The sequence below is a fragment of the Arabidopsis lyrata genome (genome assembly GCF_000004255.2).
Source record: "Arabidopsis lyrata subsp. lyrata unplaced genomic scaffold ARALYscaffold_8, whole genome shotgun sequence".
NCBI classification, from domain to species: Eukaryota; Viridiplantae; Streptophyta; class Magnoliopsida; order Brassicales; family Brassicaceae; genus Arabidopsis; species Arabidopsis lyrata.
Window position 1 is genome coordinate 16,326,628 of NW_003302548.1, and position 13,608 is coordinate 16,340,235.

Consider the following 13,608-nt stretch of genomic DNA (forward strand, 5'->3'; position numbering starts at 1 on the left):
TGTGAAGTACTTAGCTATGTTTCTCTAAAAATGGCATACTTGTTATTGTTACCAAATTTAATAGCTTCATATCAAGTTTAACATATGCAATATATTAAAATGCCACTTGAGTTATATAATTTGTAGTTTTAGAATGGATCGTAATAATTTTTTTGGATGTATTCTTTCCGGAATATTTATTTTTTCATGGCCTATTATTTATTTTCATTATATTTTCTGACATTAGGGCCTATTATTAATATGATAAAATACAAAAAAAAATTGATGTGTCCCGATTTTCAATTGGACCAAATCATTAAGCCAGATCAGAAATTTGCGTTAAAATATGCCAATCGTCTTATACCTTCTGTAATATATTTTCATATAAATAAACTTCTCAACCTCCACACTTCTCTCACCCATCACACAATCCTCAAAACAGAGTAACCCAAAAAACAGAGCAATCTCTAAAAAAAGTCTCAAGAAACCTCACTAAAATGGGTTCAACGGCGGAGACACAATTAACCCCGGTGCAAGTCACCGACGACGAAGCTGCCCTCTTCGCCATGCAACTAGCCAGTGCCTCCGTTCTTCCGATGGCTTTAAAATCTGCTTTAGAGCTCGACCTTCTTGAGATCATGGCCAAGAACGGTTCTCCCATGTCTCCGACCGAGATCGCTTCTCATCTCCCGACCAAAAACCCTGAAGCTCCGGTCATGCTCGACCGTATCCTCCGTCTTCTTACGTCTTACTCCGTTCTCACCTGCTCCAACCGTAAACTTTCCGGTGACGGCGTTGAACGGATTTACGGGCTTGGTCCGGTTTGCAAGTATTTGACCAAGAACGAAGATGGTGTTTCGATTGCTGCTCTTTGTCTTATGAACCAAGACAAGGTTCTCATGGAAAGCTGGTGAGTTTTCTTGATATGTGTTCTGACTTTTAATAGATCTTTATGGTAAATCAAGCTAGAAAATTTCTGTTCTTGATAATGTTGTTTCATAAGTTATGCATCTTGGTTGATGTGATTAAAATACAATTGTGCAAAGGTAAAGGTGAGAGAGAGAGGCACAAAGTGTTAAAGACAATCAGACAAATACAGATAAAAAGACACGTATAGTCTAAACCTGCTCTCTCCACTAAAAAACTATATTATATACATTCTTTTAGTTAGTGGTTAATTGGTTATAACGAGCTGCTTAAATGAATTTTTTGTTTGTTACGGTGCCAAAATTATACAAATAATAATGAGGAGAAAGTTCAAAAACATTTATGTTAGGTTGTTCCAATCATAAGAGCTAGAAGAAAACACTTATTTTTATTGCAGAAAATACATATTTTTCCTTCTTTTTTTTGTCTAGTTCATGGCTTTAAATAGAGAAGCTGTAATCGTTCTTCCTAGTATTGAGTAACAAAATAAGGAAATAGAATAGCAACATGATTAGGAAGAGAATTGGTCTTCTGATGAGCAACAAGAAAATAAAAATAGAAAACTTATAATCTGGTTTTGGTCGAACCGGGTGGTTCCCTTTGCAAACCAGCGGTTCTTTCTCAAACTAAACAATCAACTTGACGTGGATCTAGTTTAATCACAAACTAGAGTTCAATCTTCTGAATTCTGATCACTTTCAAAACAGATTATTATAGTTAGTGATAACCAAAAGTTGATCTGGTTTAGAATTTGAAGAGAAACTTAAAAAATGTAATGGTTAGGTAATTAATTGGATTAAGCTTAAAGAGTGTATGTGTGTTTTCTTAGACTCATAAAGAGACATGTTTCAGGTACCATTTGAAGGATGCAATTCTTGATGGTGGGATTCCATTCAACAAGGCTTATGGAATGAGCGCGTTTGAGTACCACGGAACTGACCCTAGATTCAACAAGGTCTTTAACAATGGAATGTCTAACCATTCCACAATCACCATGAAGAAGATTCTTGAGACCTACAAGGGTTTCGAGGGCTTGACTTCTTTGGTTGATGTTGGTGGTGGCATTGGTGCTACTCTTAAAATGATTGTCTCCAAGTACCCTAACCTTAAAGGCATCAACTTTGATCTCCCACATGTCATCGAAGATGCTCCTTCTCATCCCGGTATATTAACATTTTCCTAACGTTTCGCAAAATCCGATTTACTTGAAAGATTTTCATCTTATTGCTTAAATCAATGTAGGTATTGAGCATGTTGGAGGAGATATGTTCGTAAGTGTCCCTAAAGGTGATGCCATATTCATGAAGGTTAGTAAATAGTAATTAACTAGGTTTTCTACTAATTACTTAAACCGAAAACTCTTTGACACTTTCTGTCGATTTCTCATTGTTGCAACAGTGGATATGTCATGACTGGAGCGACGAACATTGCGTAAAATTCTTGAAGAACTGCTACGAGGCGCTTCCAGAGGATGGAAAAGTGATATTAGCAGAATGTATACTTCCAGAGACACCAGACTCAAGCCTCTCAACCAAACAAGTAGTCCATGTCGATTGCATTATGTTGGCTCACAATCCCGGAGGCAAAGAACGAACCGAGAAAGAATTCGAGGCATTAGCCAAAGCATCAGGCTTCAAGGGCATCAAAGTTGTCTGCGACGCTTTTGGTGTTAACCTTATTGAGTTGCTCAAGAAGCTCTAAAAGACCAAAAAAATGTCCCTTTAAAGATGATTTTATATGTAAACATTATCTCATATCTACATGGACGGCTATATCATCACCTTTGTTTTAAAACTATCCTGTTTAATAATGGATCTTATAAGAATTTCGTTTAGAGTTTGTTTTTTTTATTTGCTTATTGATGATGTATCGTACTCGTGTTTTTGTTTGTTTGTAACAAAATTATGTAATTAAAGAAAAAATCAAATAATGAGCATTATTGAATCATAGTTAAAAATAACATTATCCGATACAATCAATCACATTCAGACAATTTCCACGTGGACTCTGTTCGTTCACCGACCATACTAGTTTCAACGAATCTTGATCAACTCAAAACTTCTCAAACTTGTCTTACTCTTTCTAGACTCTTCTAGCTTTGCTTCTCTTGTTACCGATTATAAATAATTTACAAGTCCGATCTTGTACTCGTCAAGAAACAAAAAAAAGTTACAAAATCTCAAAGGCTAGAAGAAATTCGATCAAAACAACAAATAGAATTCGAGGATGATGTCTATTTTTAGCCCCTTTGAAGCTCTTTACGCTGAATCCAACGGCTTCAAGATGATATTCTCAGGCACCAAGAATCAGTCTCCGGCGACGGAGCAGCAAAAGAACGTTGGAAAAACTCCGGTTTCATCGGACGACGAAAAGAATAATAAGAAGAAGAAGATCCAACCGATGAGGATAGCTCCAGAGCTTGACGGTGTTCATTGTTTTGAAACTATTCTTCCATTTTGATGATCATGATAATTATGATAAAGAGTTGTATTATTTTTCAGTTTTATTCATTACTTGTAAAAAAAATTGTTCCTTTTGTATAAAGATTAATCAGACAGCTTATTCCAATTCTATAAACTAATATTGGAATCATCTGCGTTTTGGATTATTCTCATTCTACTAAAAACGAATCTAAATTTATATGCTTATCTATATTCTTGGTTTCAAGATTCTTCTATGGAGAAGTGGTCTGACTCTGACTTGTTGTTCCTTCGAGCTGACGTTTTCTTCCACCATTAACAAACCTCTTCCCAAACCCTAAAAGAAACGCAGGAGGAACAAAAGCCCCTCCGCTCAAACTGCATACAACCGCAACAGCTCCACCAATAATCAACAGTTTCTTCAGATTCGCAGCGCGGTTTCCTTGGTTCAATGTAACGGGAGTTTCAGTGACAGGCGATGCACCGTTGCTGAGCGAAATGAGATGGTCTTGTGTGATCCTGGTGTTGATTTGGGCCATGAAAGCAGATCGAGAAAGCTTGGTTCCTCCTGAGAGTCTTTGTGTTTGGTAAGCACGTAAACCGGGTTCCATCTTCTTCACTGCTCCCCACATTCCTCGTTTCACTCCAAGCTTTGCGATTTCTCTCGGTATCCCCATGTCTTCGTGGTGGAATAGAAGTACTTCACAGGCACTTGTTACTCCATCGTCTCTTCTTGATTCCACTGCATTAATTTTGCCAATTGCGTAAAATGTTTCACTTTGTTTTTAAGTTATTCGGTTCTTGAAAGATCACAAAGTGGTGGATACGGATCTTTACCTGGCCGAATGCACCAGCTCGAATAGAACAAATCCACACGTTTTTGTTTGTTGTTAGGCGGTATAGACGGAACCGATACTCCCTGAACCAAGAACGAGAGAAGATCTTAGAGTGTTGTTATTGTAACTGATTCTTTTCCAATGCAAACAAGAAGCACAAAAGCTGACTCATATTTCTTTTCATAAGCTATTCGATCTAGAGCAATTCAGTTGCAATCCTATGCAGAAAAACTAGCCGACATAGACGCTAACTCGAGCTTTCTATACTCTTCTACTCTTTGACAAATCAATGTAAAAACGATTTGATTTTGTTACTAGTACATACCTTTGTAACACAATAATAAGAGTTTCCACAATTCCATATCCTGCGACCGATCACATACTCTCTATCACTGCAGAAAAACGGGAACTGCAATACCGCAACATACATAAAAGGAAAGATCAATCTAAGAACCAATCATGAAAATGTGTTACTAAACAAGTAAAGTAAGCAGAGAGGCAGAGACTAACCTTGCGTATCCATCTAACAATCATGGTTCCAGTACTGGGACACTCTTCAACAGTTGTGGAACTAGAAAGCATTGTATCCCAAGTTGGTCTAAACTCATCATCCCAGAAAAAGTCTCTTAAAATCTCAGGAGTTGCATCTTCAAACACAGTTCTGCTTCTATACTCAGTAGGACCATTCTAAAAACAAAACACAAAAGACCCATCAAGACAAAAAGAAACAAATCTCTCTATGTCAAAACACAAGAACAAGTAAAATTACCTTAGGTTCTCTCAACCAAGCTTGATATCTCATACCAGAAGTAAAACGATCCATCATCTGAATCCAAGCTTGACCACCATCTTTCCTCTCAACCAATTGCACAAGGTGTCTCAAATCTAACTCAGTAACAGTATTTGGCAATCTCTCCTCTGTTTTCTTCAATCTACAAAACCCAAAACACACAATATTAACAAAACAAAACAAAACACATTTCTATAACTAAATCATCATCATCAAATAAGCTTACCTTGAAACTAAACCCACATGTTGTTCAGAAGAATCAGATGATGAAGAAGAAGAATCAGGAGAAACTGTTCTCTGTTGTCTTAAAGCCATAGTCCATGTATCACAAACAAGAGCCTTTAAGCAAGGAGCTGATCCAAAACCCTTTAAAGGAGAAGTAACAACAGAACTAGGAGAAGAAGATGGTAAAGACAAATCAAAAGATCTTGGAGCAGAACATTGTAATTTAACTTGTCGATTATTAGAAGATGAAGAAGAAGAAACCCATCTTGGTTTCCATGTCCATCCAATAATCAATCCAACAACAAAAGCTAACCATCCTGTGATTAGCCCTAAGATTATACTCTCAAGCAAAGCCATAACTTTGCAGAGGATAAGTAAGAAAAAGGGTACGCCTTTAAATATGTTGAAACTTAGAAGAAACTAAAAAGAAACGATTTTTAATTTGGATAAAGATGAAAACTTTGAAGGCGGTGAGAGGAAGAAGACAAAGAAAGGGACACGAGTGGTGGAAGAAGAAGAGAGATAAATCTATTGGTAAAGGGTTATTATTCGTAGACGCTAAGTAGTAGTAGCCATTGATGGAGCTTGAAAGGCCATTGCTTTTTAGAGGAGGAGAAACAAGAAAAATGGTGGACGGAGAGTGTGAAACGACGACCACCGTCCATTAAGGACCATTTCTAAATTAGAAGGAGGAAGACTTCAAATCTGGTAGGGTTTATTTTTCTTTCCCCAAATTAAATTCTGAGTTTTATTAGTCCTTTTAATACCGTAACGTTATTTTATAGCCGCATATTTAATGTCACATTTTATAAGTGTGTGAAATCTAAACTTTGGTTATAACTTTTTTTTTTTTGGTCAACAATTGGTTATAACTTGTAACATGATTTATTTGACTTTTTTTTTAGAAGACTTGACTATGGGATTTTGCTCACTAGCATTAACTCATCTATTTTGATGTATTCAAAGTTTGATCGTCTTTTTACTAGGTCTTTCATCTTTTAAAGCTAAATTTCTAACATTTTTTTTTTAAATGAATTTATAACAGTTTGATTATCAGTTATCACTAGTTAATAGTTATGATTTCTATAATAATATTTACGCTTATCCAAAATAAAAAAAAAACGATAAGTCATTTCAAAATTGTTTGAGTTAAGAATTTAAAGTTTCAGTTTCCAAGTTCGAGTTAGTTTATGAAAATCGGAAAAATATTTTTTCATGTAGATTTTCTTTGTACCCGAAGTATGAAATTTTGTTCTCCTTTGCAAATAATTTGTGTTATGTAAATAACATCTTTAGCTAATCAATTAAAAAAAATTGTACATTTGTGCTGTGCTGCTAAATATGTTAGAGTAATGCAACTATGTTTGTTGTGGACATAAAAAAAAATAACAACAATATTGCAATGACGAATTTCGAATTCTTTTGACCTTGCCAAGGTCACTACACACATTGCCCACTTGTGCAAGAACGATATAATAATAAATTACAAGCAAACATATCTTAATAAACTCATCACTACCTCCAAGGGGCATTGAGACCATAACATGTTACATGAGGAAAAGAAAACCTTTGTACTGACTAAAAGATCACTTAAATCCATTGTCACGGCCGTTGTCACCACTATTACCACCGCTACCCGCATGATCGTTTCCATTGTTGCCATCAACAATCGTGTGATAATGGTGAAGATGGTAGAGATAGTAACATTGCGGTCGCTTAAATATAATTTTGGCACAAAGGTAATAATAATTTGTGTTGTGGATATATCGGCGAGGTCATGGATCCAAACAACATTGTCCAAAAACGTGATTTCATAATCTGTACACAGTCTTCTACACTTCATTAATGTTCATATTGTTCGTTTTTTTAGTGAGTTTGAATGGTAGGTACAAATACATTTTTAGCAGATGAAGCGTAAATAAATTGCATAAAATTAAAAGTTTCAGGGTTATTGCAATTTCCCATTCTTAAAACGAAACAAACAAGTTCTCTCCTCAGGCCCAATACCATTTGACTACGTCTTTGTAATCTTTGGTTATTAAAGTAAACCCATCTTGGAATCAAACACGACCGTTAAAATCAGAAACCTTGGTTTTGGTCCTTCTTGGATATAGCCATGGTGATCTTATCTCTCGTCTCTTGTTCCTTCTCCGTTTTCTCACCACCGATTAGTCTCCGCCTCCATCTCCCGCCGGTTACATCTCTCTATTCCAATGGAACCTTCCCTGCTTCTTCTACATTTCGGTCTCAGCGACAGCCATTGCTTATGAGCTGCTTAAATCAACGAGAACCTTCTCTAATTTTCCGATGTTGTTGCCTTAGTTCAAATATTGACGCCGGAAGTCAAATTGGTAGGTGAATTTAAGAATCTGATACTTCTATGCATTTATTTTGTTCTCTGAAGCATATTCCCAAACACTTGGTGTGCGTTGATCAGTATCTCTCTTTTGCTTTGCAGAGTCTCTGTTTTCGTTATTCCGAGATATTGGGTTTATAGAAGAAGAAACTGAGATGATTTTAGCGAAGAACCCAGACATAAAGTCGGCATCTTTGGATAAAATTGGTGCTCGTGTTGCTTCTCTTCAGTCTCTGAAAATCGATGGCTTCGCGCTTCAGGGTTTGATTGCAAAGTGCCCTACTTTATTGACTTCAGAAGAATTTGATCCCATTATTAGTTTCTTAGTTGATGAACTCGAAGCAAGGCTTGACCCTGAACTAGTTGAGCGCTTACTCTCTGTGGTAGACACATCTATCTTGCTTAGTTTTAATCAGAAGGTGAGATTGCTTCTCCTCCATGGAATCCCTAAAGAAAAGATCTCTCATGTGTTGAACAAAGTGTACCTAAATAAACTGCTGTATCAGAAATCAGTTGAGGACATTGAGAGATTGATTAGTTTCATGGAACCTTTTGGTGGAATCGGTATAATTGCGAGGCGGCCAGTGATTCTCAACAGTGACTTGGATAGTCAGTTGATTCCTAGGGTTGATTTCATTAGGAATCTTAGTGGGGAAGACGATTTCGCTACTGGAACTGTGTTACGTAGACTCCCTGCTATATTGAGTTACAGTGTTGAGCATATGAACAGCCACGTCGAGTTTCTCAAGTCTTTTGCTGGCTTGACGAGTGAGCAAGTGTTTAAGATTGTTCATGTGTTTCCTAATGTAATCAGCACTAGTAAAGAGAGGAAGCTGCGCCCGAGGATAGAGTTTCTGAAGGAATGCGGCTTTGATTCCCCCGGCATGTTCAAATTCTTGAGTAAAGCACCGTTGATTCTAGCTCTATCTGAAGATAATCTCTCGCACAAACTCGGGTTTTTAGTAAAGATCGGATATAAGCACAGAACAAAGGAACTGGCCTTTGCGATGGGAGCTGTGACCAGAACAAGCTCTGACAATATGCAGAGGGTAATTGGATTGTACTTGAGCTACGGTCTTTCGTTTGAAGACATTCTAGCTATGAGCACAAAGCATCCTCAAGTCCTGCAGTATAACTATAGTTCTTTAGAAGAAAAACTGGAGTATTTGATCGAGTACATGGGTCGTGAAGTCGAAGAACTTCTTGCATTCCCTGCATTTCTTGGGTACAAGCTTGATAGCAGGATCAAACATCGGTATGAAGAAAAGTTGAAGAGCAGAGGTGAGAACATGTCTCTTAACAAGCTTTTGACAGTATCAGATGAAAGATTCTCTAAGGCGGCTGATAATATTGAAATGATTTGTTTATGATTGAGTGACAAAAGGAAACAACAAAGTTAATGACCAAGTTTGAGTTCATTGAGAAGTTACAACTGAAGAGTTTTTATCACAAATTCTCACATCGATATCAACATTAATACTTGCTCGGGTTAGTTTATGCATGATTTTGTAGATATAAAAATCTTTTATGTCGATCACAAAGACAAGAGAACATTGCAAAACTGGAGCAATAAAAAGGATGCAGAGCAAACTTTACCCTGACTGGATTTTATTTGGAGCATACAAGTTAAGATTGGGCTTTGAAAATAACTAAGTGGGCCTTGGCCCGTATATCGTCAAATCAAGCATGTCATGTGCACCGAAAAAGTCCCACATCGCTCGTATAGAAACTTAACTTGTTGTATATATAAGACCATGTACATAGCTGATATAATGAGAGTATCAGGAGCCTATTAATTATTTTTTAATAGATTAGAGTATCAAGTTGGGCCTGATCAGTATCACTGGAGTGATATTTCTGATACCCAGTATCAGGTGACGTGGCGGCAGCTGATTCGTCTGAGAAATGCGTTTTTCCTTGAAAGTAGAGAAAAAAAAATTCATATTTGGCAAAAATGGGGTCAAGGTAATTGACTTCGAGCGACTAAATTATTTTTATCATCATGTTTTTTTAAAGTTTTTTTGAATTTTATGTTTTATTTTGCTTAAGTATATTCTACGGTTTTTTAATTCTAACAAAATTTTACCCCGCTGTACACCGCGGGATGATTTATTGTTAAAAGTTAGTATATATAAATTTTTATAAATTGTATCTCCTTATAAAATATTTATGTATTATATGATGATTCAAAACAGTTAAAAACAAATTAAACAAAAATGATAGAAGAATCATAATTCTAAATCTTAATCAAATCTTCTAAGTATCTAAATTATTAAATATAGAATATACGGTGTATGAGTTGGGTTAGATATAACCCGACCCAAGAAATTTTTTGTAATCCTATGTTTTTATATATTTATTTTTGATTTTGCAAATAATTTTTTTTTATGATACTTAAGCCGGTCTCACCAATGCAAACATATTTAGTAGAAGTATCATAAAAAATCTCAAACAATAAACAAACATTATAAATAATACTAAAAAATTCCTAATGATACTATATGGGTATCACCCATATACATGCTCTAACTTTGAGTGAACAACATTGGTCACGACCTTACTTGAACAGGATCTGTTCTATAGGCTCGTACCTCTGTTTCCTTGATTTCTCAAGAGACAGGCCCTTAACCCTGGTTGATGAACCATGACCGTGCTATCAGAGCGTGATTAACGGCCACGATCATCTTCGGACGCATCCGGTGCTGTAGAGGATCGTTACTCGGCTCGGTTCTACCTTGCCGGGGTGGTTGCACGGCGGTCTGACAGGTTCCTTTTTTTTCATTCACTCGGTTCTTTATTTTAAACAACGTAAGCTATATAAATATACAATCCAAAACATAGAGTCATTGATGAGAACTAAAAGGTGCTAAAGAGATATTTGACTATAACCATTACAAAATAATAAGAAGAAGCAATGAGACGTACGAGAGAACTGACAATGCCTAAAAAAGTTATTTCGTAGTAAAAGTTTGTGAATAGTGACATTGACATCATCGCACAACTGCATAGGAAGAAACTCAAGTGAGATCAGCCTCGAATCTGAGTTGTATAGTGCTATATCGTGCATCATACAATGAGGTAGTTGATCTTAGTTAACCTTCATGAATTGATACTTTTTTTTTAATCAATCCGATGAGATTAAAAGAGATCAACTACACAACTGGACATTGTACAATTCAGATTCTCTTAAGCTCCTTTCGATGCAGCCTTGTGATGATCTCACTATTTTCATGGTGAACTTGTCTTCTTTCTGTTTTATAGAGGAGAGTCCATTGGTTAATTGGTGATGGTTTTAGGTATCTAAAGAAACAAATAATTTATAGGGTAAAATAACTAATGAATACAATAAATTCATTACGAGAGTTACAGTTTGAGAATCGTCCGTTATGACAATCTTTGTAATAAAAACATAGACACTTCACCATTTGATTCGAATATATATTTATTATATTGTTGTTATATAAACGCTGTAACCAGCCCCGGCTCATATGGGTAGGGCGGAGGTGCGACGGCCCGGGACTTTTTTTTTTTATAAAAAATTTTTACATATAAAAAAGGCCCAAATATTTTTTAAAAATATTATTAATATGAGAATTATATTTTAAGAGGCCTAATTATTTATAAGAAAATGTATAAAAAGGCCCAAAATTTTTAAAATAACAATTTTTACTATAAAAACTCCGCAAAATTTTTAAAAATTAAGTAAATTTTCTCTTTGTATATAATAATAGGCCAAAATTTTTTTTTTTGCTCTAAGGCTCTCAAATATGTTGAGCCGGGGCTGGCTGTAACAAATCGGATGTATTAAAAGACTAAAATATGTATTAAAATCTGTTACGTTTTTTGGTTTTATAATAACACAAGTTCTATACTCAATTTTCTTCAGCATTTTTAAGCCTCTAGTTGAGCAAATCCCTATTTTACTCGTATACAACATTCGGTAGTTTTTTCCCAACCTGAATTTCATCCATTTTCTCTTCATTTTTTAATTTTCGTGAACCAAATAGCCCAGACTTTTCTCAGTTCTATTCACCATCTATGCACAATTTTGTGATGCATTTTCTTATATACTATAAAGGAAACGCTATAATTTAAGCAAATATTTGTTTTTAAAATTATGAGTTTCATTCTTGAAACATGTAACCAACCCACGTTGGTCCAGTTGGTAAAGGGCTCACGGCTGTGAGTTCCCTCTCCTGGGTTCGATTCGGGTTGGCCACCTAGCCGCTCCCTTAACGATGGGATAAAGCGTACCCGGATGCAAGACCTCGTGGATTAGTCTTTGGGCCTAGAAAGCCTTTGGGATGACCACGGTTATCAAAAAAAAAAAAAAAAAAAAAAAAAGAAACATGTAAACAATTATAAAACAAACTCGTGAAACATGTGGATCCAAAAACAGAAGTTTTTGACTATCACGTTTTTAGGAGATCAATTCATCGCACATAATGCAACCAAACCCGCAATGAGTTAAGACTACTTAAGAGATGGGATTTAAATATGGGCCTTTGCAGTTTATACACATTACAAGATATTGCATCTGTCCCACATCGTTCAAGTCTAAACAAAACTTGCTGAGAGAGCACCGATGGTCACGACCTTACTTGAACAGGATCTCCTCTATAGATTTGTACTTCTGTTTCATTGATTTCTCAAGAGACAGGCCCTTAACCCTGGTTGATGAACCATGACCGTGCGATCAGAGTGTGATTAACGGCTACGATCGTCTTCGGACGCATTCGGTGCTGTAGAGGATCGTTACTCGGCTCGGTTCTACCTTTCCGCGGTGGTTGCACGTACGGCGGTCTGACAGGTTACCATATTTTTCCCCCAAAATTTCTCCGTTTGTTTTTCTCTGTTTCTTGAGCGTGTCTAAGTATTGAATTAAATCGTACATGTGAATATCTTCCATGAATGACTGGAATAAAGAAATTCTTGAACATTGGAAGTTGGAACTAACTACTATAAAGCTATAATAATCACTTTTGGCAATGAGGAAGGTATAAACTTCGAGTTGCTAGGAGTGTCTGCTTAGATGGAAACCGGCGGTTAATGGAAATCTCAGGTTTTAAAACAATTAAGACTTTTTTTTTACTGATGGGCTTATAAATAAACAAGCGTTGGCCCATTTATCGTTGAATTGTATAAAGGGACCCAAGAATAGTTGTTTTCTTACTGATTTGAGAGTCCCACATTGCTTGCAAAACTCAGGAACAGTGATTAAACTCGACTATATATACAGATCGAGAGCGAGCTAATATAACTCACGCAGCCTTGCAGTGAAGACAAAGCGAACTATTCTTTCGCCTTTTACTAAAGAATACCGTGTCTTCTCTGCTCTTAGCGGCATACGCCTATTTTTGGAAAGGTTTATTACCAAAATTATAAACCTCCATCAACTCTTCAGTCTTTAAAATGATTATAATTAAACTATACTTATATTTCTCTAGTGTTGGTCGAATAAAAGATCAGGCATCAGTGTTTGTTCTTAAAGTCACGTTGAGTCATATTGGATGAAGTGTAGGACATGAGTCATAATTCATAAACCTCATATGACATGCGAGACATTGGTATAAGAGGTTGAATAGATTCAGATTTTAAAACTATCTTTGCGCTTGGGGCAATGACGCAGCTAGGGAGGTACTAACTGAAGCGCGTATATATATTGCTGATTGAAAACTGATGAGACCGATAAGTTGATAATTTTATTGTCAGTTAACTCTTTTAATTATCTCCTTAGTAATAGGAGAAGTAGTGTCTCCACTTTCCACTTCCTTATCTCTAGGATCGTGATCAAGTTGGTTTATGTTTTGTATTTAAAGACGTTCACGTCAAGAAGGAAATTATGAATGAAAAATTGTCTAAGAAACTTGTGTTCTTGTGTTGTTCTTTTGAACAATTTTCTTTGGCTTTGAAGAGTGACCAAAATTAACATTGATTGTCAACAAAAACTATTTCCAAATCCCCTCTTTAGGCTTTTGAGAATTATTGAAAGGGTCTGTCCTTTTGGGTATAAAACCCTACAACTTCTAAGTTTTATAATTTTAGGCCAGTTTCTTGATACTGATGAGTACACGC

The 13,608-nt window shown here is 36.0% G+C and overlaps 4 protein-coding genes across 4 annotated transcripts; 3 read left to right on the plus strand and 1 right to left on the minus strand.

The window, feature by feature from the left end:
• Positions 1-285: 285 nt before the first annotated feature.
• LOC9302099 (flavone 3'-O-methyltransferase 1) lies at positions 286-2,803 on the plus strand. The gene is made up of 4 exons (XM_021015852.1): positions 286-889; positions 1,759-2,069; positions 2,149-2,213; positions 2,305-2,803. The coding sequence occupies exons 1-4, from the start codon at positions 477-479 to the stop codon at positions 2,605-2,607; spliced, it is 1,092 nt and encodes a 363-aa protein (XP_020871511.1). The 5' UTR covers positions 286-476; the 3' UTR covers positions 2,608-2,803.
• A 106-nt stretch (positions 2,804-2,909) lies between these two features.
• Positions 2,910-3,468, plus strand: LOC9300386. The gene has a single exon (XM_002864264.2). It carries the CDS (start codon positions 3,133-3,135, stop codon positions 3,364-3,366), a length of 234 nt encoding a protein of 77 aa, XP_002864310.1. The 5' UTR covers positions 2,910-3,132; the 3' UTR covers positions 3,367-3,468.
• LOC9300387 lies at positions 3,397-5,960 on the minus strand. The gene is made up of 6 exons (XM_002865979.2): positions 5,179-5,960; positions 4,932-5,094; positions 4,673-4,849; positions 4,488-4,571; positions 4,164-4,245; positions 3,397-4,068 (listed from the first exon to the last, which is right to left on the minus strand). The coding sequence occupies exons 1-6, from the start codon at positions 5,532-5,534 to the stop codon at positions 3,581-3,583; spliced, it is 1,350 nt and encodes a 449-aa protein (XP_002866025.1). The 5' UTR covers positions 5,535-5,960; the 3' UTR covers positions 3,397-3,580.
• Positions 5,961-6,993: 1,033 nt separating this feature from the next.
• Positions 6,994-8,965, plus strand: LOC9302100 (transcription termination factor MTERF8, chloroplastic). The gene is made up of 2 exons (XM_021015851.1): positions 6,994-7,528; positions 7,636-8,965. The coding sequence occupies exons 1-2, from the start codon at positions 7,294-7,296 to the stop codon at positions 8,901-8,903; spliced, it is 1,503 nt and encodes a 500-aa protein (XP_020871510.1). The 5' UTR covers positions 6,994-7,293; the 3' UTR covers positions 8,904-8,965.
• Positions 8,966-13,608: the final 4,643 nt, after the last annotated feature.